Source organism: Dipodomys ordii, unplaced genomic scaffold, assembly GCF_000151885.1.
Source record: "Dipodomys ordii isolate 6190 unplaced genomic scaffold, Dord_2.0 Scaffold156, whole genome shotgun sequence".
Lineage (NCBI taxonomy): Eukaryota > Metazoa > Chordata > Mammalia > Rodentia > Heteromyidae > Dipodomys > Dipodomys ordii.
The window spans coordinates 2108590-2134006 of NW_012267372.1; the positions used below are offsets into that span (position 1 = coordinate 2108590).

General features: G+C 50.2%; 1 protein-coding gene across 7 annotated transcripts in view; it reads left to right on the forward strand.

The window, feature by feature from the left end:
• Positions 1-24884, forward strand: part of Pou2f2 (POU class 2 homeobox 2) — a 30309-nt gene extending 5425 nt beyond the window's left edge. The window contains exons 2-15 of one of the 7 annotated variants that reach the window (XM_013032700.1): positions 3046-3111; positions 3202-3236; positions 3352-3408; positions 7820-7936; positions 17878-17983; positions 18079-18170; positions 18680-18793; positions 18920-19061; positions 19151-19299; positions 19386-19562; positions 21204-21270; positions 22835-23039; positions 23156-23229; positions 23498-24884. In XM_013032700.1, coding sequence (XP_012888154.1) covers positions 3046-3111; positions 3202-3236; positions 3352-3408; positions 7820-7936; positions 17878-17983; positions 18079-18170; positions 18680-18793; positions 18920-19061; positions 19151-19299; positions 19386-19562; positions 21204-21270; positions 22835-23039; positions 23156-23229; positions 23498-23826 — 1730 coding nt within the window. In that variant the 3' untranslated portion in view covers positions 23827-24884. Of the gene's footprint in view, positions 1-3045; positions 3112-3201; positions 3237-3351; positions 3409-7819; positions 7937-8160; positions 8446-12541; positions 12691-17877; positions 17984-18078; positions 18171-18679; positions 18794-18919; positions 19062-19150; positions 19300-19385; positions 19563-21203; positions 21271-22834; positions 23040-23155; positions 23230-23497 lie in introns of those variants that run through there. The other 6 variants (XM_013032703.1, XM_013032705.1, XM_013032702.1 and 3 more) reach the window with 6 other exon arrangements.
• Positions 24885-25417: the final 533 nt, after the last annotated feature.

Below are 25417 nucleotides of genomic sequence, written 5' to 3' on the forward strand. Positions count from 1 at the left end.
CTGGGAATGTGGCTTAGTGGGCTTAGTGGTAGAGTGCTGGCCTCGAGCCAAAGAAACACAGTGCCCATGCCCTGAGTTCAAGGCCAGGACTGGCATATATATATATATATATATATATATATATATATAAATGGTCATAAAATAAATATTATATATATATAAATGAATGAATGAGAGACACAGTGGAGACTTGTGCAGTGATGACTCCACTGAACTGCAAGGAACCCATAGTCAGGGGTGAGGGGTGGGAAGAGGCCCACTGCCCAGGGTGGGTCAGGGCGTGATGGGCATTCAAAAGCTGGGGAGCCCAGAGAAGCAAGCCACTCATCACCTAGTGGTCCAGGGAAGACTTGCTTGGCTTTGAACTCTGTGTATTGAAATGGAAACTATATGTTTGACTTTGTGTATGGTAACTTTCGATCTGTGAGATTCAACAAGGTACACAGAGCAGAACTTTGTTCTTTTTGTTTGTTTGTTTGTTTTTTTATCTCAGGGCTTGGGTGCTTTCCTTGAGTTTCTTTTGCTCAAGGTTAGTGCTCTACCACTTGAGCCACAAAGCCACTTCTGTTTTTTGTGTTTGTTTTTGTTTTAGTAATTGATTGGAGATAAGAGTCTCATAGACTTTACTGCCCAGGCTGGCTTCGAACTATGAGCCTTAGGTCCCAGGATCCTGTAGCTAGGATGACAGGTGTGAGCCACTGGCACCTGGACTTGGTTGTTTATTCATTATTGCAGTGTGTTTGTTCTTTTTTCACTATTGTAGTGTGTTCTATTGAATGGACAGACAACACTGGTTTACCCACTCACCTGTTGGTGGGCCCTTGGGTTCTTTGCAGGCTGGATCCCTTATAGAAAGGTTGAGACAACACCTGTCTGGGGGCCCTTTGGTGGCAGGTGCATGTTTTAAGTGGATGCCCAGGAATGGATGTGCAGGGTCAAAGGGAGGGGTGTGTCTCATCCACTTCCTGAATAGTGCTTGTCTCAGTTTACACTTGCACCAGCAATACATGACCTGGCTTTTAAATCTAGAATCTAAAAACATGACTTGGGTAATTCAAGTGTTGTTGTTGTTAATAATTGATAATGGGATTTGAACTCAGAGCCTTGTGCTTGCTGGCAGTGCTCTATCGCTTGAGAAATGCCTCCAACCCTATCAAGTAAAGCTTACACTATTCCTAAATGTTATTTTTTCATTGTGTAATTCTTCAAATCCCTCAATTGAGCTGTGTTGGTCTGTTTGTTCATATTTATTTTTGTCAGTGCCACGGTTTGAACTCAGAGTTTTATATTTGCTTGACTTGCTTGTTCACTACCATTTGAGCCACACCTCCAGCCAGGCTTTTTGCTGGTTATTTTGGACATGGAAGTTTCCTGTAATTTTCTGTGTTGGCTGGTTTCAAATCTCCATCTCCTAGATTTCAGCCTCCTGAGTAGCTAGGATTTCAGGAGTGTGTCACTCATACCCAGCTTATATATTTACTTATTTATTTATTTTGCAAGTCCTGGAGCTTGAACTCAGGACTTGGGCACTGTCCATAAGCTTCTTTTGCTAACACTCTAACACTTGACCCACAGCACCACTTCTGGCTTTTTCTTTTTCTTTTTTTATTGTGAAAATACTGTACAGAGGGGTTACAATTACATGGGCAAGATAATGAATACATTTCTTACCAAGCATTGTAGCCTCCTCCTTTGTTTCCCCTTCCCATCCCTTCCCATCCTTCCCCCCTCACCCCCCCAACTTCTGGCTTTTTCTATGTATGTGATACTGAAGAGTCGAACCCAGGGCTTCATGCATGCTAGGCAAGCACTCTCTCACTAAGCCACATTCCCAGCCCCAGCTTATTTATTTTTAATTTTTGGTGTACTAGGGTTTGAACTCAGGGCCACACACTTGCTTTGCTTGCTTACTGACTAGTTCTCTACAACTCAAGCCACACTCCAGCCCTACCGAGTTATCCTTAAATAACTTGAGTGCCTGGCACAATTGAGTTGGACAGCTCCTTTGATAGAGGTAGGGTCACAGTTTGAGGTTATGTTGGGCCTCAAGGTCAAATGAAAGACTTGAGCCATTGGGGCACACATTGGGACTGAGATCGGTGCTGGGGTCCAGGGCCGGGAAGAGTGGGTGTCAGTATCAGACTGAGCTTGGGTAAAGGACTGTCGGAGATGAGATGTGGAGGAAGACGGAGGCCCCTTAGACTGAAGCAATTCAGATTACAAGCAGGAGTCCCAAAGAACTGTGTGTAGTAGGGGCCCCTTTGCCCTGTTGCCATGTTCTTGGGTGAGGCAACACCCCCTTCTTGGAGCCTGTTTCCTCCCCTGTGTGAGCTGAGCCTGCGCCGCTGGAACATTTGTTCCATTGATTGTTAGGTGGCTTTCACTACTTTGGGGTACTGCTGGAGTTGAAGGGCTAGGACTAGCCTGGAGGCTGTAGTCTTGGTTGGAAGCAGAGGGGTGGGGTTGTGAGGGCTGTAACCCGCACACAGGAGGAAGGCTGGTGGAGTGAGGTGGGCATGGGAAAGTGCTGGGCCCCGGGGCGGTTGAATCACACCCAAATCTGACAGCTCTTTCCTTTGGGGACACTGCAGCCCCATTACATCTCCCAGGCCCCACTCAGAGTGGAAAACATGTCTCACTCGAAACCTGCCCCGAGGCAGGACGGGAGCCCAGGCCCCACAGGGGTAGTGGAAGAGGCCAGAGGTCGGTGGGAAGAAGACAGAGGTCACACTTGTTCCTCAGCCTCCTCAGGAACTCTCCCACCCTGCCCCATTGCCTTAAGGTGGGTTGCACCCGCAAGCCCCTTTTTGGAGTGATGTGAGGCTAAATGAGATAAAGGTTTTAGGGGCCTAAGGGCCACGGTCTTGGCTTTTACCAGGCCAAGGCAGCGGAACCGCGAATACCTCATTTCAAAGATGGCTAGGATATGAGTGTGTAGCGGAGGCGGGGAGGGGGGAGTTTGGAGAAGGGGAGTTTGGGGGTGTTCGCAGAGGAACCCTTTGGCTTCCTTTCCCCCTCCCCATTTTCATCCTTCTCTCTTCCCAGAAATAAGAATGTCTAAGCCCCTGGAGGCCGAGAAGGAAGGTCTGGACTCCCCGTCAGAGCACACAGGTGAGTGGGGAGGGTCAGGGAGTGGGCACAGGTGAAGGGGGGGGATGCCAGCATGACTGATGGCACCATATCCATTCCTTCTCTTTGTAGACACTGAAAGAAATGGACCAGACACTAACCATCAGGTCAGAAGGGAAAGGATGAGCACGGGGCATGGAGGGGAGGAGGACGGGAGGGGCAGTGTCTAAAGCTATTTCATCATGCTCTTCCCATCTCCCTGACCCCACTTTCTCTTTGCAGAACCCCCAGAATAAGGCCTCCCCATTCGCTGTGTCTCCAATTGGTCCCAGCACCAAGGTAAGTGCACCTGTGGGAACACTGGGGGGAAGGGTGTCTGGGGGTGGGGAGCTAGGCGTGACCCAGGGCCTGTGAAAGCGTCCAGTGACACCCAAGGATCCCCTCCCCAGGCCTATGAATCACCCCAACTCCTTCCTCTTCCCTGGGGGGGTGGGGGCGGTAAGGGAAATCCCCCCCAGAGTCCCAGGGTGCTGAACAACAGGAAGCCAGGGCCCCGCCCCCATCCCGACTTCCCTGACTACCCCTGCCCTCCAACACATACCCTCAGGGGGCCAGCATTGCAGGTGGAGGGGGGGAGGCCCAGTGAGGACAGCTGTAGGGGTGCAGGAGAGGGTGATGGAGAGCTGCTTGAAGCAGCTGAGTGGTACAGATTCCAAATCCAGATGAGGCCCTGTGCTGGGGTCTGTGTCCTTCATCCTGGTGCAAAGGGGGGCGGGGAACCTCCGGAGACCCGAGGGGTAGCACCAGAGGAGACAGGAGCAAAATCCTTGACCCTGACCAGAGGTGGCTGAGGGATGGGGTGGGAGGCTGAGAACTGCTCTCCACCCAGCCACAGTGTTACTCTGTGACCATGGGAAAGTCACTTCCCCTCTCTGGGTTTTATTAGTTTCCTCTTCTCTGACACTGGTGGGGGCTGGAGGGCAGTTAGGTTGGAGGGGCTGTGAGGTCCCTTCCACATCTGGTATGCCCCGAGGGGAGGATAAAGTGCTTTGTGAGCCCTCTGTCCTGAGCACGCTGATCAGTGCCTGGAGGAGAAAAGTGGCCCTTGACCTGCGGCTCTAGTGTCTGAGACCCGAGACCCTAAGCCCACTCCCACCTCCTCTCCTGAGCTGAATCAGGTTTTTGCTGGTTTTCCTCACCAGAGAAGCCAGTGGGACAGAGGGAACAAAAGGGTTGTCCTCTCCTTCCCAGACCTGGCTCGCTTCAGAGCTCAGCCTGTTTCTCTGGTCCTAGCCTTTGCCTCTCAATTTCTCTCCATCTGTCCTGGACCAGTCTTTCTCCCGCTGCCATGATTCATGTGCTCCTCCCATGATTCATGTGCTCCCAGCATCATCTTGGACATATAGCCGTGTACAATTATTTACATAATAATTTTGCTAAGTGGCTCAGTTAAAAAACACTTTATTATGGAAAAATGTGAAGCTGATATAAAAATAGACAGGATATAATGAAAATAAACCTTCCAGGAACTCATCTATCAGCTTCAGCAATTATCCACTCATACACTGCCTCTCTTTTTGGACAGCTTGAATAAATGGTTTTTAAATGGAAATTTGATGAATGGAAAAACAGAATCGTAGGCCATGGAAATAAATACAATGTTTATTACCATTTACCCCAGAGTCTTCTATGTGCTCAAGGGTCTAAGGCTTGTTCTCCGTCAGCTAGAAGGAGAGATTTAGCCAACATTGGAGAGATATTTAAGACATCTTAAGACTTTTCTTTTTTTTTTTTACAAATATATATATATATGTATATATGTTCTTTTTTAATTTTTTTATTGTAAAGATACTATACAGAGGGTTACAGTTACATGAGTGAGGTAATGAGTACACTTCCTCTTGAACATTGTTACCCCCTCCATTGTTTTCCCCCTACCATCCCCTCCCTCAGACTTTTCTTTTTTTTTTTTGCCAGTGCTGGGGCTTGAACTCAGGAGGCCTGGGCACTGTCCCTGAGCTTCTTTTGCTCAAGGCTAGCACTCTGCCACTTGAGCCACAGTGCCACTTCTGACTTCTGTTTATGTGGTACTGAGGAATTGAACCCAGGGCTTCATGCTTGTTAGGCAAGCACGTTGCCACTAAGCCACATTCCTAGCTCTGGCTTTTCTTTTTCTATTTGACAGTTACTAGTGTTTCAGTTTAGGGCCTTGCACTTCCTAGGTGGGTGCTTTACCACTTAGCCCACACTCCAGTCCTTCAGTTATTTCTCAGATAGGGCCATGTACTTTTTCCTGGGTTTGGCCTCAGAATTTTTTTGTCAGTCCTGGAGCTTGAACTCAAGGGCCTGGGCACTGTCCCTGAGCTTCTTTTGCTCAAGGCTAGCACTCTACCACTTGAGCCGCAGTGCCACTTTTGGCTTTTTCTGTGTTTGTGGTACTGAGGAATTGAACCCAGGACTTCATGCTTGGGAGGCAAGCACTCTACCACTAAGCCACATTCCCAACCCATGGTCTTGGATCTTCAGCCTTGAATCTCTACTTCCCATATAGTTGTGATATTACCATACCTTGTCAGCTACACAGAGACTTTCTTAGATAGCCAAAAAGAGTTTTTAAAAACTTGAAATGAGAATAGTGTTCTCACCATGGCACTCAATATATTTGTTTTGAAAGTACTTGGATTTGAACTCAGGGTCTTGCACTTCCTAGGCAGATGCTTTACTATTTGAGCCCCACCCTTGGCTTTAGTTGCTTTTTGGATACAGTCTCACATTTTTGCCTGGGGATGGCCTTGGACCATGATTCTTTTATCTAGCTGGGTTTATAGGCATACACTACCATGCCCAGATTATTTGTTAGGATGAAGATTTAAATAACTTTTTTCTTGGAATGGCCTCAAACTTTGATCCTCTCTATTTCTACTTCCCAGGTCATTGGGGATTATAGAAATGAGCCACTGGACCATCAACATTATGGGGACTTTTTTTTAAACTCTTCACATTGAAATATGACATAAACTGAACATACCTCTTGGGGCCAATTATCAGATCAAGAAGCAGAATGTGCCAGGTGCCGGTGACTCATGCCTGTAATCATAGTTACTTAGGAGACTGGTTCAAAGCCAGCCTAGGCAGGAAAGTCCATGAGACTCTTTATCTCCAATAAACTACTCAGAAAAAGCCAGAAGTGGAGCTGTGGGCTCAAGTGGTGGAGTGCTAGCCTTGAGCAAAAGAAGCTCAGGGATAGCACCCAGGCCCAGACTTCAAGCCCTAGGACCAGGAAAGAAAAAAACAAAACAAAATATGCAAAAAAAAAAAAAAAAAACCCAGCAGAATGTGACTGGCCTTCTGGGGGTTCTTCATGTCCTTGCCAGGGAGAATCATTCCCCTGACTCTTTTTTTTTTTGCCAGTCCAGGGGCTTGAACTCAGGACAGACCTGGGCACTATCTCTAAGCTTCTTTTGCTCAAGGCTAGCACTCTATCACTTGAGCCACAGCATCACTTCTGGCTTTTTCTGTTTATGTGGTACTGGGGGGGAATTGAACCCAGGGCTTCATGCATGTGAGGCAAGTGCTCTACCACTAAGCCACATCCCCAGCCCTTCTCTGACTTCTGGTAGTGTCATTTCCTGCTAGGCTCCTCATTCCTTAAAGCTTCTCATGCTTTATCCATAATTTAGAGCTCACTGTTGATCATTTTGCCATTCCTGAGCCTCTATCTGTCTCCATCTGCTTTTCAAATCTCCCCCCACCCTACTGCTGCCCCACTAATGGGCTGTGTCACCTTATACAAGTTGTTTTCCCTCTCTGTGGGAAGGATTTTTCCAGAATAGTGTTGGGACACTGGGCTGAAGGTTGATCCCCGTTGTGGCCCTTCAGGTGTGTGATCCATCCTGTGCTCCTGGCCTCTCCCCTTCCTCCTGTGTCTTATTTGCTCCTTTCAGCCATGGCCAGCTGTATCTGGCTTGGAGGAGAGGAGGAAGGCAAGAAGGCTTGATGCTGGTCTGGTCTCTGTGCACGATATAAGATACAGATAACAGAGAGACAGTCAGGGGCTGGTGGACCTCCAGGGTTGAGGGCTGGAACTCTGTAGCCCTGGACCACAGGTGGTTTGTCCATAGCCCAGGATCCGCACGCTGCTTCGCTCTCCCTTGCAGTGTTCCTGTTTCACATTCTGAAATGAGTGGCAGTGGGGGGCAGGGTAGGAGCTGAGCAGGCCTCCCCTTTGGGTGGGAGTGTTCCTCCAGCCCACCCGACCCACCCTTGCCCATGCCACCCATTATACCGGTGCTCGTCTCCATAACTATTTGAGTTTGTGGCCCAAGTTCCAAGTGATGTGTTTTTGTTTTAATACCCTTTCAACAAAATTGCATTCTGTTGGAAAAAGAGATATACCTCTGGCTGAGGGGTGTGAGTGCCAGAGCCCCTTCTTTTGCTCCTCCAGACTCCCAGTGGCCCCATTTCCTAGTCTTTAGATGGGGCAAGTGACTCCGGAGGAGAAAAGTACTCCCCAAAGGTGATCTCTCCTGGAAGGAGTCTGGGTGTAGGTGACTGGTGGAGAAACTGAGGCTAGAGGACTGGTTGGAGGCTTGAGCCTCAGCCTCACTTTCATCCTCCAGTTGGCTCCTCCTGCGCCAGCCCAAGGTTACCATTGCCACACACATGCCCTCTCTTTGATTCACAGGTGGGCATTCTCTCTGGCCTCCACTTAACATTCTGGGGTCCCGGACCCTGCCTCTCTCCCCCCCAGATCAAGGCTGAAGACCCCAGTGGTGACTCAGCCCAAGCAGCACCCCCGCCCCCCCAGCCGGCTCAGCCACATCTGCCCCAGGCCCAGCTCATGCTGACGGGCAGTCAGTTAGCTGGGGTAAGTACACTGGGGAAGAACAGGGGTGGGGCACATACCACCCACCAGTCCCCCCAGGACTATGGCCACTCTCTCATATCTGCCTCTTGGCCCCTCTCTCTTCCCCTCCCCTCCCCCTCAAAGACTTGTTTTCTTGTCTGCTTGGCTTTGGCTCTAACCGCTCTCTGCCTTTTCTGCTCCTACCCTCTCCCGCCATCTGCCCGCTCGCCTGCCCACAGCTCACGGCGCTGATGCCAGCTCAGCAGCAGCTACTCCTGCAGCAGGCCCAGGCCCAGCTGCTGGCCGCCGCCGTGCAGCAGTCCAGCGCCGCCGCCGCCGCCAACGCTGCCGCCGCTGCCGCTGCATCCTCCTCCACCTCCTCCTCCTCCTCCTCTGCCTCTGCCTCCTCCTCCACCTCACAGCCCCCCACCTCCTCTGGGGGAGGCGACCTGCCACCACCACAGCCTGCCAGCCAGCCCCCAGGGACCCCACAGCTCACCTTGTCCCAGCCCATCCAGCTCACAGCACAGGTAAGGGTGGCCACGGAAGCCACACTCTGCACGGATGCAGTAGAGTGGGTGTGCTGGAGGGGCTGACCTCCAGCCACGGGCCACAAGTTCAAAGTCAGGGTTCTCTCTCTCTATCTCACTCTCTCTTTCCTTTTCTCTCCTTTCTTACTGGACTTTAAATTCAGGGCTTTCTGCTCGCTAGTCGGGTGCTCTACCATTCAGCCTTGCCTCCAGCCTTTTTTTTTTACTGGTTAACTTTGAAATGGGGTCTCACTTCCTGCTCAAGTGCATACCTGAGCTATAGTTCTATTTTTCATTTCCTACTATAGCTGGGATGACAGGCATATCTTATCTCCATTCCATAGTTAGGAAGAGGTCTCATACACTTTTTTGCCCAGGTTGGCCTCAGACTAGGATTAGAGGCATGAACCAGTGGCACCCAACTTCCTTAGTTCCCTTTCCTTTCCTCAAATTTCCCTTTCTTGTAAGGACCCCAGTCATTATGCCAGTACCTACTTTGTCATAAGACCCCAAACTATCTTTTGAGGGGGACCAGTTCAATTCAATAATGGCCAATAATCTCCAAGGTAGATCATCAGTGCCTACAATATAGGAGTTTAGACAGCTACTGATCTGACAGGCATTCTCCATGACTCACTCATCTTCTGGTCTCCAAAATCATTTGAGTCTATAATTTTTTGTTGTTGTTTCTGGGTTTTTGTTTTTGTTTTTTGCTAGTCCTGGAGCTTGAACTCAGGGCCTGGGCACTGCCCCTGAGCTTCTGTTGCTCAAGGCTAGCACTCTACCACTTGAGCCACAACACCACTTGCGACTTTTTCTGGGTATGTGGTACTGAGGAATCGAACCCAAGGCATACTAGGCAAGTACTCTACCACTAAGCCACATTCCCAGACCTACAATTGTATTTTAAGATGGTGAAAGTCCCAAGAAATCCTGCAGCGAAGGAACCTGCTAACTTCCCTTAACCAAGCATTATTATGCTACAAAACCAAGTACCAGGGCCCCTAGAGATTGTCCCTGCCAGCTCACCCTTCCAGACACCCTGCCTATCCCATTACCCATGTTCCCACGCGGGACTTTCCTGAGCACGGAGCCAATCTCTTGCTTGCTTAGAGCATCCTGCCTAGCCCCCTAGAGACACTCTGAAATCCCGCCACTCGTCTCCACGATGAGGCCTCCAAACACAGCCTTGTCAGCTTCTTGTTCACCACAGACACTGTTAACTATAGTCTATGCACTATGCCAGCATGACCTCTGAACCCAAAAACCTTCACCTTAGTCAGGCTCCCTGAGGCAAGGTGACATGCCCAGGTCACACTGAGAGCCTTAGTATCAGGGCTGGCCTGTGAGCCCAGGTCTCTAACCATATGGCCCATGGCTGCTGTTTTAGCTGTCCTTCACGCATGGCTCCCAGCCCCTCCCATCTGGGCCACCAGAGGCGCCAGCAGCAGGTGTCTAGTTTGCTTCATAGTGCGCACACAGGCCACAGCCCTTCAATGTGCAACACCAGGAGTTTGGAGCTCTACTCCTGTTCTACCTAGAGTTGCTCCCTTCTTTATCTGACAGCTCCTCTTCATCATTAGGCCCAACTCTAGAGTCTTTGCCTCCAGGAAGTTTCCAGGAAGTCCAGAAGGAATTCCTGACCTTTTTAAAGAAACAGAGAGAACAAATTCTAGAGGAAGGAGGAGAGGCCAGCAGCTTGAAGGCCCAGCCAGGTCACATCACCCCAGGAGCAACAGATACTTCTTGTGTTCATGAACCCCAGGTTCCCCTGGGCCTGTCTGCCCCCCTCAGCAGGCAGACCCTCTGCCACCTGCTATCTGATTGCCAGGGTATTCTTGAAAGTCTCTCTGCCAGTCCTTGCCTCTTTTCTGTATCCCTAGGCCTTCAGTCTCTCCCTGTGATCCTCAGCAAGTGCAAAGCAGGACCTGGTTTGTTTCAGAGATTTCTTTCTCAGTGGCTGAGTTGCCCTGTGGCTCTGGTTCTCCCACAGTGGTTTGTTCTGTGTCTCCTGTGTTGCTTGGTGCCACACAGGGCCAGGCCACCGCTCTTGTGGCCCTAGCTGCCCATTACTGTATCTCTCTGGGCTGGAGCCCCGCTCCTGCGCCTTCCTCTCTTCTAGTTCCCTTGCCTATTCCATTCCCTTCTTGCTCCATCTCACAAACATTCCCTGGCCACCTGGCAGGAAGCTTGGGACTTGAATGTGAGTCACAGCCCTGATTGCTCTCCCTGGGGTGGAGGTGGGGCCTCTCCACTTAAAGTGAACCAGAAACACAATGGACCACTCAAAATGCTTCACCTGAAACGCACCAAGAAGGCTAGAATAGGCTGGGAATGGCATTTCATTCCCGCCATCCCAACTAAATGGCAGGTATAGGTAGGAAAACTGAGATACTGACATCTGATGCCAACCCCTGGGGCAAAAGGGTGTGACTGTATCCAAAACAAAACTAAAGCAAAATGGGACAAGGCTGTGGCTCAAGTGGTAGGAGTGCTTGTCTAGAAAGTGCAAAACCCAGAGTTCAAATCCCAGTACCACTAAAAAATAAATTAAAAAAATAATACTTAAAAAAAAAAGACTAAAGGCCTTGTACTGGTGGTGGCCCATACTACTAGCTACTCAGGAGGCAGAAAACAGCAGCAGGATCAGTTTGAGGGCAACTTAGGAAGAAAAGTTCTTGAGACCTTCTCTCCGAAGTAAGCAGCTAAAAGCGCAGCTGGCTCAGCATTGGTGGCTCATGCCACCTAGTTATACAAAGCTCTAAACCACCCAGAAACTCTTTTCACTTCTAAATCATATCAAGTATAAAGGGAGAAAGTTCATCCATAATTTCTGGTTAGAAGACAGTTTAGCAAGATCTCTTCCTGCAGTTTCTGTGCATGTACCAATGGAGGGACCGTTACAATTCCATTGGATAATTTGTTCAACACCCAGCATACTGTCTTTTACTTTGGGATAGAGCTACATGGATGTTTACTGCCTAATCAGGTGATGATAGATTGCTGGCTTTCAATCACAGAAAGGGAAAATATCTCTCCAGAGAAATATTTCAGTGTAAGTGTTGGCACTGATTGAAAACTTAGTGGTAAGCGTTAAAACATTCTTTTGTGTTCGAAAGGTGGCAAAAAAGAATTTCTAGTTTTCTAATAGGACAGAAAATAAAACTAAACAAAGGGCTGGGAAGGTGGCTTAGTGGTACCTAGCATGCTTGAAACCCTGGGTTCGATTCCTCAGTACCACATAAAAACAAAAGGCCACAAGTGGTGCTGGCTCAAGTGGTAGAGTGCTAGCCTTGAGCAAAAAAAAAAAAAAAAAAAAGCTCAGGGACAGTGACCTGGCCTTGAGTTCAAGCTCCAAGATTGGCAAAAATAAATAAATAAATAAAAAACAACAACAACAAAGAAAACAAAACAAATTTTTTTTAAGGCTGGTAGGGCCTAGTGAATGAAGGTTTCCCAGAGAAACCCACTAGGGTGGTAGGGCAAGGAATATTGCCACGTGACTGCCCAGAGGAGTTAAATATGTGCACTAGTGAGTGTAAAGTCAGTACCCACGAGCTCCCCACAAAGGCAATGTGAGCCCCAGGGCCCTCGTGACCTGCGCCTGAGAGAGGTCAGCACCCAGAAGGAAGAAGCGGGGCCTGGTGTTTGAAGAAGGCCCAGCAGTGCCAGACCTGGCTGTAGCCAGTGCATGCACGGAGCCTTGGGGCTGGTGGTCCCTGGATTGGGATCTTCAGGTGCATGTCTGTCATGGAATGTTAGCATTCTCCCTGTGGATGGTTCCCCAATGGCCAGGACTTCCTGGGCTCCACAGAGCAGGCTAGCCTTGGAGATTGGGCCCACACTGGACGCACCCTCCCCTTTAGAAAGTCCTCTAGTGACTAACCATAGTGCGGTTATTCATGGAACCGGCACTTATTAAGCCCTTTGTGTAGGCTAGGTGTCCATTCAGGGCCAACTGTGAACAAGGCAGTGGTCGCCGCCCCTGAGAACCCTATGTCCTCAGCAGAGGGGAAGGACAGACAGTAAACAAATACACGAGCCAGCAAAAAGGACAGTTTCAGAGTAAGTGTGATGTAGAAAATGAAACAAGGCAGTGTCGGAAAGGGAGGAGCCCCGTGTAATGGGTGGTTAGGAAAGGTTTCACTACGAAGCTCGGCCTTTGAGAGCAGAGGGCCGAATGAGTCAGTCATGAAAGCAGCCGGGGGAAGAGCATTTCAGGAAGAGGGAACAGCAAGTGCAAAGGTACTGAGGTGAAAACCAGCTTGGCTTGTTCAAGGTACAGAGGGACATGTATGGCTGGCGCAGCCTGGGGAGAGGGAAGGCATATGGAAGTTGAGGGAAAAGGCCCACGAGGAATTTGAAAGTGTACCAAGGTTGATGGGAGGTCTTGGGGTTTGTCTCTGTGATTTTTGCAGTACTGGGGATGAACCCAGGGCCTTGTGTTCGCTAGGGCCAGGGTGGTGAAATGGGGAAATGCCATGACCTGATTGGCTCTTTAGGAAGCTCCTCTGGAGGTTGTGGGGAGAGTGGACCGCAGGGGCTGGGAAGAGAATGGGGGGGGGCAGTAGGAAGCCCGTGCAGGTGCCTAGGTAGGGGACAGGGTGGATCGCTCCCCAGAAAATGATAGCGCAGGGTGTGGCCTCTGCTTTACGTGAGACCAGGTCAATGATGCCTCCTAGAATTTTGGCTTCTCCTCCAAGGTGGTGATGAGGTCCTTTCCTGAGTTGGAGAAGATGGTGTGCGAGGGCTGGGATGGGGAGGGGGGAGCAGGGACGCAGGAGACAGGCATTCTGGAAAGCTAGGATAGGAAACTAAGACTTTCTTTGGGCCGTGGTGGGGTTTGACGATTCTCTTAATTATGCAAGTGAAGACACTGAGTGGACAGGCAGATGTCCCCGCCTGACACTGGGCAGAGCCTGGGTGGCTATGGGTGAGACAGACACTCTCAAGAGCACTGGCAGCCAGGGCTCTGAATTTCAGATTTATTTTGCCATTTCCAAAGTGCTCTCTGAAGCCGGGCAAGGTGGTGGATACCTGTAATCCCAGCTACTCTGGAGACAGAAACAGGAGGAGAACAAGTCTGGGGCCAACTTGGGCAATGTTAGTGAGACTCTTGTCTTAAAAACAAAGATACAAACAAAGGAGCTGGGTGTGCGGCTCAAGTGGTAAGGCACATAATTAAGACCCTGGTTTTAATCCCCGGTACCACAAAGTGTTCTTTGAATAATGATTATACTCAGGCCTCAAAGCAAGAATGAATAATTAAACACTTGTATCCCCATTTCGTAGATCAGAAAACTGCACTCAGAAAGAAATGACTGGGCTGGGCATCGGTGGCTCATGCCTGTAATCCTAGCTACTCAGGAGGCTGAGATATGAGATTCACTGTTCAAAGCCAGCCCAGGCAGGAAAGTCTATGAGACTCTTATCTCCAGTAAACCACCAGAAAACTGGAAGTGGAGTTGTTGCTCAAAGTAGTAGAATGCTAGCTTTTTTTTTTTTTTTGGTCAGTCATGGGGCCTGAACTCTGGGCCTGGGCACTGTCCCTCAGCTCTTCAGCTCAAGGCTAGCGCTCTACCACTTGAGCCACAGTGCCCACTTCTGGCTTTTTATGCTCATGTGATACTGAGGAATCAAACCCAGGGCCTCATGTATGTAACGTAAGTACCACTGAGCCACCTTCCCAGCCCTAGAGTGCTAGCCTTGAATGGAAGAGGTCAGGGACAGTACCCAGGCTCTGAGTTCAAGCTTCAAAAAAAGAAACAAAGGAAGGAAGGAAGGAAAGAAGGAAGGAAGGAAGGAAGGAAGGAAGGAAGGAAGGAGGGAGGGAGGAACAAAAACACTGGGTAGTGATGACTCTAAGGCCCAAATCTTTCCAAAAGTACTTGTATCACTGTCTTGGATGTTAGGAAGGTTGAGGTCTAAGAGAGAGAGAAAATGTCCTGCCATGGGGTGACCAGAACTAATCACCACTTACCATATTAGAGATGGCAAGTGAGAGTAGGCTCACCTGCCAGCACCAGCCATCCCAGCCATGGTGGTGAGGCTCTGTGGGGGTTGGCCCCTCTGCCCTGGGCACTGGAGTGAAGCGCAGCACCTGGGCTGTGTTGCAGCTGGTGGCTCTGGGGCTGGGACCTCCTCAAGTTCATTCTCATGGCTTTCTCTTGTTCCTTCCCCCACCTAAGGTAGAACCCAGCCCAGAAAGGAAAGTGATTGATTGCCCCTTCCCCTCCCTCCCACCCCCACCCCCCACCCCCGCCCCATTCACCCATGTCATCTGTCTTTTGTCCCATCTGAGACCAAAGTTCTGGCTTCAGTAAAGCATAGCTGGTCTGCTCTGAGGGCTTGTCCCATTCATTCATGGAAATTTTAGTGATCGCTTGTTAGGTTGTTTGTACTGGCAGCGATCAATATATTGGCAGAATATAGGCTTGGTCCCTTCCCCTCTCAGCTTTAATGGTGTGTGCTAGCCCTCTGGGCTAGTTTTCCTCACAGATTAGGGACAAGGAAATTAATCCACAAAATAGGCTGACCAGAAGCCCTTCCTGGGCATCTGTCCCTTTACTGTAATTTCTGCACTGACTGTGACAACACACCCCCAAGTGGCTTCAGAGAGTCTTGCAGCCTCTAAATTGTGAAGAAATGGGGCCCCCTACTGGTTAGCCTCAGTTCTGATCCCAATCACCTTTTCTTTTACCCAGAAAAATCTGTGTGTCTCATTCCTTTAGTCAGCAAATACCATCACCATGCTGAGGCTCCTTTCTGGGTGGATCTCATTCATTCACATATGGAGCTGACACCCGCTCTCCAGAAGATAGACAGAAGCAGATAGTGCCATGTGGGAAAGAAAAGGCTGGGATGACATAAAAAGCGACAGAGGAAAAGGAAGACCCCTTATCATAGCAGGTGGCCTGTGGAGGACTCTCTGAGGCCAGACATTTGCTGGAGCCTTGGATGAAGAGGAGGGACCAGCCAAATGTATGTGAAGTAGGAAGAACTGAGCAGGGAACCTTTCTTGGGTTCAGGAACAGGATCACTGTGGCTGGATTAGAGTTAGAGTTAGGACGGCATGAAGTGGAAGAAGAAAGCAGAGGCCTGGGACAGGTAAGGCTGTAGCAGAGCTAGATTCTATAACAAATGTGATTAAATTTGGTAGAAGCCCTTATGGTTCTATTTATATTTTTCTATCTATCTATCTATCTATCTATCTATCTATCTATCTATCTATCTATCTATCTATCTATCTTCATCATCATCATCATCATCATCATCATCATCATCATCATCTATCTAGCTATCTATCTATGGTACTGGGGAATGAACTCAGGGCCTTGAAAATTGCTTCCACTTGAGCCGCACATCCTAGTACTTTTAGTTTGCTTTTCCAATAGAGTCTCTTGCATTTGCCAAGGCTGGCCTTGGATCTTGTTCCTCCTCTATTTATTTTTATTATTTTATATTAGTTATGCATATGGGGGATTTAATTGTCTCCTTATGTCTCTTGAGAAGCTGAGATTACAAGAATAATTTGTGTATGTGTGTGTGCATGCACATATATGCACGCACATGTGTGCATAGTAGAGCTTGAACTCAAAAACTCATGCTGTCTGCTTTTTTTGTTCAGGAGTCTATAGACCACCCAAGAAAGGCCTGAGGATAGAATTCAGACCTTGCACAGGAAAAAAAGAGGTCTCAATTTTTCATATCCTCTGACTGAAAATGTAGTATTTCCCTTCACTGTCAATGTAAATTGGCCGCAGTTTGTGACAAGGACTTTGCCACTAACAGAATACAGAGGCTTTCATATTCCACTCTAGTCATTGTGGTCGCAAAATATTGTTTTCATTCCTCACTGCTTTGAAATTACAGTTATCATCATAGCTATTGCTGGCTCTTGTTATAAAGAAACTGGCAGATAACTGTGTCACAATTGGAAATATACTTGCATCTCAGTGTAATTCATTCCATTTGCAATTCTGTGTATTTTATTTTAAAAATTATTTGAGATTGGGTCTTGCTATATTACCCAGACTGGGCTCAAACTTCATAGGTTCAAGTGATCCTCCTGCCTCAGCCTTCTGAGTGCTGGGGCTACATATTTGTGCCACTATGCTCAACTTGCTGGTGTGCGTGTGTGTGTGTGTGTGTGTGTGTGTGTGTTTAATTCTGAGAAGGGAAGAGGGTGTTAGGTTATGTCAAATGCCAAAAACTTCAGAGTGTAAGCTCAGAATTCTATTGTATTAGATCCCTCTGGCTGCTGCTCAAGGAGAATGAGTTGTCCAGGGCAGATGGTCCCAATACATGGGTCAGGACAGTGACAACAGAGAGAAAGAGAGAGGAGGAAGCTGGTAGGAGGAGGTGGAGATAGACTGGATGGTGGAGAAAGAAATGGGAAGGGATCAAAGCTGAACACTATGACTCAGCCCAAGTAGCTCAATGGGCTCTGGTTAAAGGTTCTCCATCTGAACCTCTCACTATGAGACCCTCTGCAACCTGGATGCATTTTCCCCATCCTCTGTTGTTTCTTTTCCTGTTGATTCAGAATGAAAATCACAGACACTTGGACACTTGTCTTTCAGGCTTCTGGGGAGAATGAGTTGTTTTCACTGAGAGTCATGCTAGGGAGAAACATGAGTTAACAGTTTGTGCGTGCGTGCATGTGCGCACGCGCACGTGGGTGTGTGTATGTGGTGTTGTATTAGGGATTGAACCCAGGGCTTCGTGCATGCACTGTATATCATGAGAGCCTTGCCCCCATCTTTTCTTGACTTACTGATGGTCATCTTTCCCCTGTGTCTCTTCCCATTATTCCCCCCCTCCTGTCTAGTCATCTCTTTGTCCAAATCTGCCCTTTTGATCAGACCATCAGCCATCATGGATTAGAGCCCACCCTGCTGACCCATTTTAACTTGATCAGCAACAAAGACCTACTTTCCAAATGAATTCACATGCTGAAGTCCTGAGGCTAGAATTCCAACATCCCTTCTTTTTTCAAACCACAACACTACCAGAGAATTTCCCAAAGTGGTCGTACCAGTTTACATACCCACTATTTGCTGGAGTCATTTAAAGCTAATTCTAGATGTCCTATCATTTGCCTTGGTGGTGTTTTAAGGGAAAGAAAAGGAAACATTGGGTCTGGTTTACATTTTAAAACAGGTCTATTTGTTCTGTGTGAACATACGACAAGACAAATATTTCATCAGGAAGGAAAAGGCAAACAGAGCAAATCCTCCCTGGGGTCATCCAGGTGGGACTTTCTGAGTCCCATGGTTGAGAGTGAGAAGCCACTGGGTGATGTTTGGAACCCCATGGAGCCTGGCTTACTGCCCAGTGTCCAAGTGCCAGGTCTCTGAGTTCAGCCCTATGGGTTTAGCTGATGCAGGGCAGATAACTCAGGCTGTCTTTCTGTCCATCCACTCCTGTCAGGACATACAGCAGCTCCTCCAGCTTCAGCAGCTGGTGCTTGTGCCAGGCCACCACCTCCAGCCACCTGCTCAGTTCCTGCTGCCACAGGCCCAGCAGAGTCAGCCAGGTAAGACCACCCTTCACAGCCTCCCTGTGCCCCCTTGGATCTGGGCTCCCCTCCCACTTCCGGCTCAGCCTGTGTATTCTTTCTTGGTTCTCCAGGCCTGCTACCGACGCCAAATCTATTCCAGCTACCTCAGCAAACCCAGGGAGCTCTTCTGACCTCCCAGCCTCGGGCTGGGCTTCCCACACAGGTAAGACTGCCCACCGAGTGTGCCAGGCCAGTGGGCAGCAGGGTCAGCCGAGAACTGAGTGAAGGGGGAGGTGGGGGGGGGAGGGTAGATCTCCTCTCTTGTTGGCCCACCCACAGACACAGGAAGCTAAGGGCAGTAGGCCCAACCCTACACTACCAGGGATTTACTGTGGGAGCTCAGATAAGCCATGCTCACTCTCTAAGCTTCCCAGAAACTCTGTGGCAGAAGGTTTTCTGGAGGAGAAGAGAATGAAACTGTTTGTGGCAGAAAAAATAAAGTATAGCGAGTTCTAGGCAATAAGGGGACCAACATAGGGTAGCAGTCAAACCTTGAACAGGACTGACAGTGAGTGTGAAGGAACAGGGAGTCTGAAGGAAGAGGCTGGAAGGAAAGGGAGGGATCAGAGACAGCAGCCCTGGTTGAACACCTTCCCAGCTGTCCTCTATCTGGCATCCCACCCACCTGCCTGCCCCATCATACTGACCCACCACATGCTGCCCGACCCGCAGCCCCCTAAATGCTTGGAGCCACCATCCCACCCCGAGGAGCCCAGTGATCTGGAGGAGCTGGAGCAGTTTGCCCGCACCTTCAAGCAACGCCGCATCAAGCTGGGCTTCACGCAGGTATGCAGTGGGGAGGTGGTTGGTATGAGGGGCATGGCCACTTGGGCAAGGGGTGTGGATGACTGTGGGGGCATGGCCTGCTGGTGGAAGAGCCCTCCCTGATTCTCCTTTCCCATCCCCTACCAGGGCGATGTGGGCCTGGCCATGGGCAAGCTCTATGGCAACGATTTCAGCCAGACAACAATTTCCCGCTTTGAAGCCCTCAACCTGAGCTTCAAGAACATGTGCAAACTCAAGCCCCTCCTAGAGAAGTGGCTCAATGATGCAGGTGGGCCTGGACTGAGGCTGGGGATGGGGTTGGAAGGGGGGCAACTCGGGGAAGAGCCTCTCACACCCCACGTCTCTTCCTGGGCACAGAGACTATGTCTGTAGACTCCAGCCTTCCCAGCCCCAACCAGCTGAGCAGCCCTAGCATGGGTTTCGACGGGCTGCCCGGCCGGAGACGCAAGAAGAGGACCAGCATCGAGACAAATGTCCGCTTCGCCTTAGAGAAGAGTTTTCTAGCGGTGAGTCACCACCCCCACCCTCCCCAGGTGTCCCAGTGGAGAGTCATAAGGAAGGGACGCCCCGCTAACGAGCCCTCTACCCGTAGAACCAGAAGCCTACCTCAGAGGAGATCCTGCTGATTGCAGAGCAGCTGCACATGGAGAAGGAAGTGATCCGCGTCTGGTTCTGCAACCGGCGCCAGAAGGAGAAACGCATCAACCCCTGCAGCGCGGCCCCCATGCTGCCCAGCCCGGGGAAGCCCACCAGCTACAGCCCCCATCTGGTACCGGGCACAGTGGAAGGGAGGGGCTAGAGGAGCAGGGAGCACAGGCCCAACAGGCAAACAAACCTACTTGGCTGTCCGGAGTCTAGAACAGAGGCCAGCAGAGGAGGCATTTGGGATGGACTGGGATATGGAGCACAACCACATAAGGACACAATGTTTCCAGAGGGAATTGGGGGGGGGAGGTTGTTTTGTTTGTTTGAGACAGAATTTCCCTGTGTAGCTCAAGTTGGCCTTGAACTTACTATGTAACCCAATCTGGCCTTGAACACTTAATCCTCATACCTCAGCCTCCCAAATACTGGGACTATAGGTGTGCCTCACTACACTCAACTTGAATTATGGGTTTATATGATGGCTATAAGCACCTGTAGATGCAGAGTCACCGAGGCCAACAGAGTTGTCACAGGGAGGGTCACAGTCCTATGGAGATAAATTAATACAGTCTGGATATGCACAGGTTCATGCCCATACAAAGATGGGGGAGGCACTTATATACCTTGTAGGGACATCTAAAGGCCCATGAGGGCTAAGAATGTGGCTTAGTGGTAGAGTGCTTGCCTAGCATGCACAAAGCTCCAGGTTTGATTCCTCAGTTCCACATAAACAGAAAAAGTCAGAAGTGCAGCTGTTGCGCAAGTGGTAGGGCACTAGCCTTGAGAAAAAGAAGCTCAGGGACAGCACCTGGGCCCTGAGTTCAAGCCCCAGAACTGGCAAAAAAAAAAAAAAGACCCATGAGATATCTTCAGCCACCCACAGCAGACACAACTGAACAGTTTTAATTCTACCTTGTCTATATCCATTGGTGGAAAGGGCTGTGGCACCCAGAAAGGAGTCTTCTACTCCCAGGGAGTAGAGGAGGAAGGACCACCTGAGTCATAAAGAACAGGAGAGCAAGTGTTAAGCAGCTTTAAGCAGCGCTGTGAACAAGGGTCCCCAAGGCAAAAGATCCAGTGTATACAAGGGCCTAGGTATGTGCCCGGCCTGCTTGGACAAACTCCAGTTCAATTTAGTATGGCTCGAACCACAACACATACAAATGGGGTGTAGGTTGGGGAGGAGCAGGAGCTGATACTCCAAGTTTCATGTAGAGTCTGAAATTAAACCATGGGCAGTGAGGAGCGAAAAGCAAGTTTTGAGCTGAGGAAGGACCGGGTCAAGTTCAGACAAGCTCTGGGGTTGATGGAAAGGTGAGACTGGAGGCACAAAGGAGCCCGGTGGAGGACCCCAACACTCTCACAAACATACTTGTGGGAATTTATCCTCATCCTTCCATTGCATATACACACTCATGCGCACACACAGCTTCCCCTGGATCAGCAGCTTCTCTTCAAAGGGCAGGTGTGTTTGTTCTAGGTGCACGCAGAGGGCAGTAGCTTATCTCTGAAGAACACAGGGTGGGCAGGACTAGTCAACCTGGATAGGGTCAAAGGCGAGCTGTGTTTGTGGGGCAGGGTCCTCAGGGCAAATGTGAGGACAAAGAGGATCTAGAGCACAGGGAAGGACAGGTAAGTAACAGTGTACCCAAAGCCCCCTCTTTCCCAGTCCCATGCCAAGGGCAGGATGGCAGAAGTGGGGTACACAGGAGTGTCATGGGGATCGCTGAGAGACAGTGCCTAACCACCTTTCCTTTCTCCCCAGGTCACACCTCAAGGGGGTGCAGGGACCTTACCATTGTCCCAAGCTTCCAGCAGTCTGAGCACAACAGGTCAGAGTGGGCAGCAGACAGTGAGGGGGATGGGAAAGCACATGCACGGCTGCAGCCTAAGGTTCCCCACCTGTGCCTCTGGTGGGCCACGGACCTCAGGGCTGATTATTGGGGTCGGGTGGGGCATGGGAAGGACAGGGGGCAGGCTTCACTCTTCTGTCAGAGCAGCCAGGTTCTGATCTGCTCTATAATTTGTAAGGAAAGGAAAGGGTTGCTGAGCCGGATGCCAGTGGCTCACACCTGTAATCCTAGCTACTCAGGAGGCTGAGATACGAGGATCACAGTTCCAAACCAGCCAGGATGGGAAAATCCATGAGATTCTTATCTCCAATGAACAACCAAAAGCTGGAAGGGGAGCTGTGGCTCAAGTGGTAGAGTGCTAGCCTTAAGCAAAAGCAGCTCAGGAACAGTGCTCAGGCCCAGAGCTCAAGTCCTAGGACTGGCAAAAGAGGGAGGGGGAGGGGAGAGAGGGGAGGAGAGAGGGAGGGAGGGAAGAGAAAAAAAAGGGGTTGTTGAAAAATAATACACAGGTTTTTGTCCTTGGTCTCTGCAAGAGACCCTTGGTGAACTTGAGAAGGTTCTTTGCCTCTCCAAGTATCAGTTTTTCTAAATTATTGTGAATGTGTAATACATACAGAAGATGCATGTGCAAGCATATGCATTCAAGAGTATAGTGGCTGCGAGTATAGCTTGATGGCAGAATGCTTGTCTAGCATGAATGAGACTCTGGGTTCCATCCCTAGTACTGTTAAAAAACAAATGGACAGGTGCAGTAGCTCATGTCTGTAATCTCTGCTGCTTAGGAGGCAAAAGTAGAAGGATTGTGGATTGAGGCTGGCCAGGAAAAATTGAGAAACCTTATAAACATAAAGCAAAAAAAGGGAGGTGGGCATCACTCAAGTGGTAGAACATCTATATAGAAAGTGCAAGACCCTGAGTTCAAACTCCAGTACTACTTGCTTGCTGGATATAAAATAAACATTATATGGTCCCTCTCAAATTAAGGTTTGTAAAGTACTAGAGAGAGCCTAGCAGTACTGACTTAATTCTTACGCCCATTTTTATGAGTTAGGTCCTATACTTATTCCCATTTCCTGGATGCGGTGGCTGAAGACTGGAGAGGTTAGGGCACTAACCCAAGGATACATCAGGGATAGCCACGCATCTCTGTGCCAGCCAAGGCAGGACCTCAGTCCCTCCCCCATAGCCTGTACGCCCATGCCCCTTCTCTGGCTCCTCCGGGATCATAGTCTTTGCCTCCTGGATGTCCAATTCTTGTACAAGTCAAACGTGGTTCAGGGTGTGGTAGGCACAGCAACAACTCTCTGGCCCAGGGCACGGGCTCAGTAGGTGGCCGCTGCTCTCACTGTACTTATTTTGACTGCTGTCTACATGGCAGAGCGCTGACCATGGGACTGGGCTCTGGGATGGGGTGGGAAGGTCCTGATCAATTCTGATTTGAGGAGCCCCAGCATGGGTTAGGGGATAAGCAGCCATTGACCCCAGCTCACGGGCATGCTGATGACCTCACCTCTGTCTCTCTTTCTCTCTGTGTCTCTGGCAGTTACTACCTTATCCTCAGCCGTGGGGACACTCCACCCCAGCCGGACAGCTGGAGGGGGTGGGGGCGGGGGTGGGGCCGCGCCCCCCCTCAATTCCATCCCCTCTGTCACTCCCCCACCCCCAGCCACCACCACCAACAGCACAAACCCCAGCCCTCAAGGCGGCCACTCAGCAATTGGCTTGTCAGGCCTGAGCCCCAGCACGGGGTAAGTGTACAGTTGCAAGTGGGAGGTTGCTGCTGCTTTAGGGTGGGAGGGGGAGTTCCCCCAGCTCCGTGCCAGCCCCTCAATCCCCCGCTAATGCCTCTGCTTTGCTCTTGCAGAAGCACAATGGTGGGGTTGAGCTCCGGGCTGGGTCCAGCCCTCATGAGCAACAACCCTTTGGCCACTATCCAAGGTGCGTGCTGCTTCATGTCACTCTCACCGCCACCAGTCCTGCCCCTCCCAGGGCCTCGAGCCCCCCATTGCTGCTCCAGCCATGCCATCTTGCCCCCCGCTCACTGCATCGCTCGCCTCTTCATCCCCATTGTGCCTTTGGGGAAGGTGTGAGGGGTGCTGATGGGGGTCAGTGGGACAGATGGGAGGCACTCGGCCAGGATGTTGGGAGGCAAAGCTCTCCCCTGGCTTGGCGTGTCCCCAGCCCGGCCTCTTTCTCTCCCCACCAGCCCTGGCCTCTGGTGGAACCCTGCCCCTTACCAGCCTTGATGGCAGCGGGAACCTGGTGCTGGGGGCGGCCAGCACAGCCCCAGGGAGCCCCGGTCTGGTGACCTCGCCACTCTTCTTGAACCATGCGGGGCTGCCCCTGCTCAGCGCCCCCCCGGGTGTGGGCCTGGTCTCAGCAGCAGCTGCAGCTGTGGCAGCCTCCATCTCCAGCAAGTCTCCTGGTCTCTCCTCCTCTTCTTCATCCTCGTCCTCCTCCTCCACTTGCAGTGAGGCAGCAGCACAGACCCCTGGAGGTCCAGGGGGGCCCGAGGCAGGGTCCAAGCCCGAGTGAGGGCCCACCATGCCTCCCCTCCCACACCTCTGAACCCCCACTTCTGTTCCCTGCCTGGAAGAGGGCAAGGAGGTCAGTGGTAGGGGTGTAGCGGGTCCTCGGAACAAGAGTGACAAGGGAGGAAAGACCAAAAATCCAACCAAAAAAAAAAGGAAAGAAACCAACAAAAAAGAAAACCAAAAATAATCACAACAGAAACCAGCTGCCCCAAAGGAACCAGAGATGAAACACAAAAACAAAAAACACACAAAAAAAATCCCTCACAAAAATCAAACAAACCAAAAATCAGTTGTGAGCCAGAGTTCATAATGCTCACTCTCACGGCTACGACACCAAATAAGAACCTCAGCCAGGAGCGGAGCAGCCTCCGGCAGGCCGGACCTCACACCGCCGCAGAGCCCTGGCTGTGGGGCCAACTCCTCACCTGCCTCCCCCCAAGATGGGGGGACAGAGAAGGAAAAAAAAAGAATGTGCCAGCCTACTGGCTGCCCCAACCCTGAGCCAGCGGAGACAGGGCATAGCTTGGGGCAGAAGGCCCAGGGCCCAGAACCATCTGCCAAATGTCCTTTTCCAAAAGGTGAAAGAAAAAAAGGGCCTGAACAACCTTACACCAAATATTCAGTAGCTTCATCCAAAGGATGTACAGAATTTTTAGCGTTGTGCTCAACAGAATGTGTCCCTACCATACCTCCCCCCTTCCCTCTGGCCCCTAGCTCTCCACACCTGGGCAGGGGGTCTTGCTTTAACCTCCTTCCTCCCTCCTAGCTGGGGGAGAGTTCAGGGGGAAACCCCAGGGGTGACTTTCTGCCCCTTATACCTTCCTCTTTCTTCCCTTTGACGGGTGAGCTAGGCCATTTTGCCAAGTTCCAGTTCTCACAAGTCTCCCCCCCTCCCCAGCCCTGTCACTCTCTTCCGCTCTGGATCTCCCTCTTCCCCGGCCAAGGGGAAGGTACAGCTTTCAGACAAAAGGGGGATGAGGGATGAGGTGGGCGTTCAAGTTGTCTTTCTTTCCATCCTGTCTGTTTCCCTGAAAAAAAAATTTCATATTCCAGTGCCTATCCGTGGGATCCTTCACGTTCTTTGACATTAACCAGAAACCAAAAATATAACTCGCCTCAGCCCACCCTGTGTCCCTCTGACACTGGCAGATGCCTCCCCCTCCCATGCACACACGCACGCACCCAGTGGTGAGTTCATTCAGATGGCATCCCTATCAGGGTCCATGAGGCGGGGACAGTGCCATGACCTGTGGTCCCCATCCAAGAGGGCGCTGTGGTGGCCACCATTCCCATGAGACCTCCACGAGGCTTGGCTGGACCCCGTGTTTGCCCAGCCCTGAACACATCTCAGTGATGGACAAAGGAGAGATGTGCTGCTGGGAGCCACCTTGCCTCCTGCAATTGTGGAGACCAACAAAGTTTTGAACCAAAAAACAAAAACAAAAAAACCACAAAAAAACCCAGAAAACCAAACAATAAGTTAAAACTAGAAAAAAAAAGAATTTATAGATATATATAGAGCTATATATATTAAAAGGGAAAGAAGACAAGAACCCTTGAAGAATAAGAAGGAGCCGCAAGGTGGAGCCAAG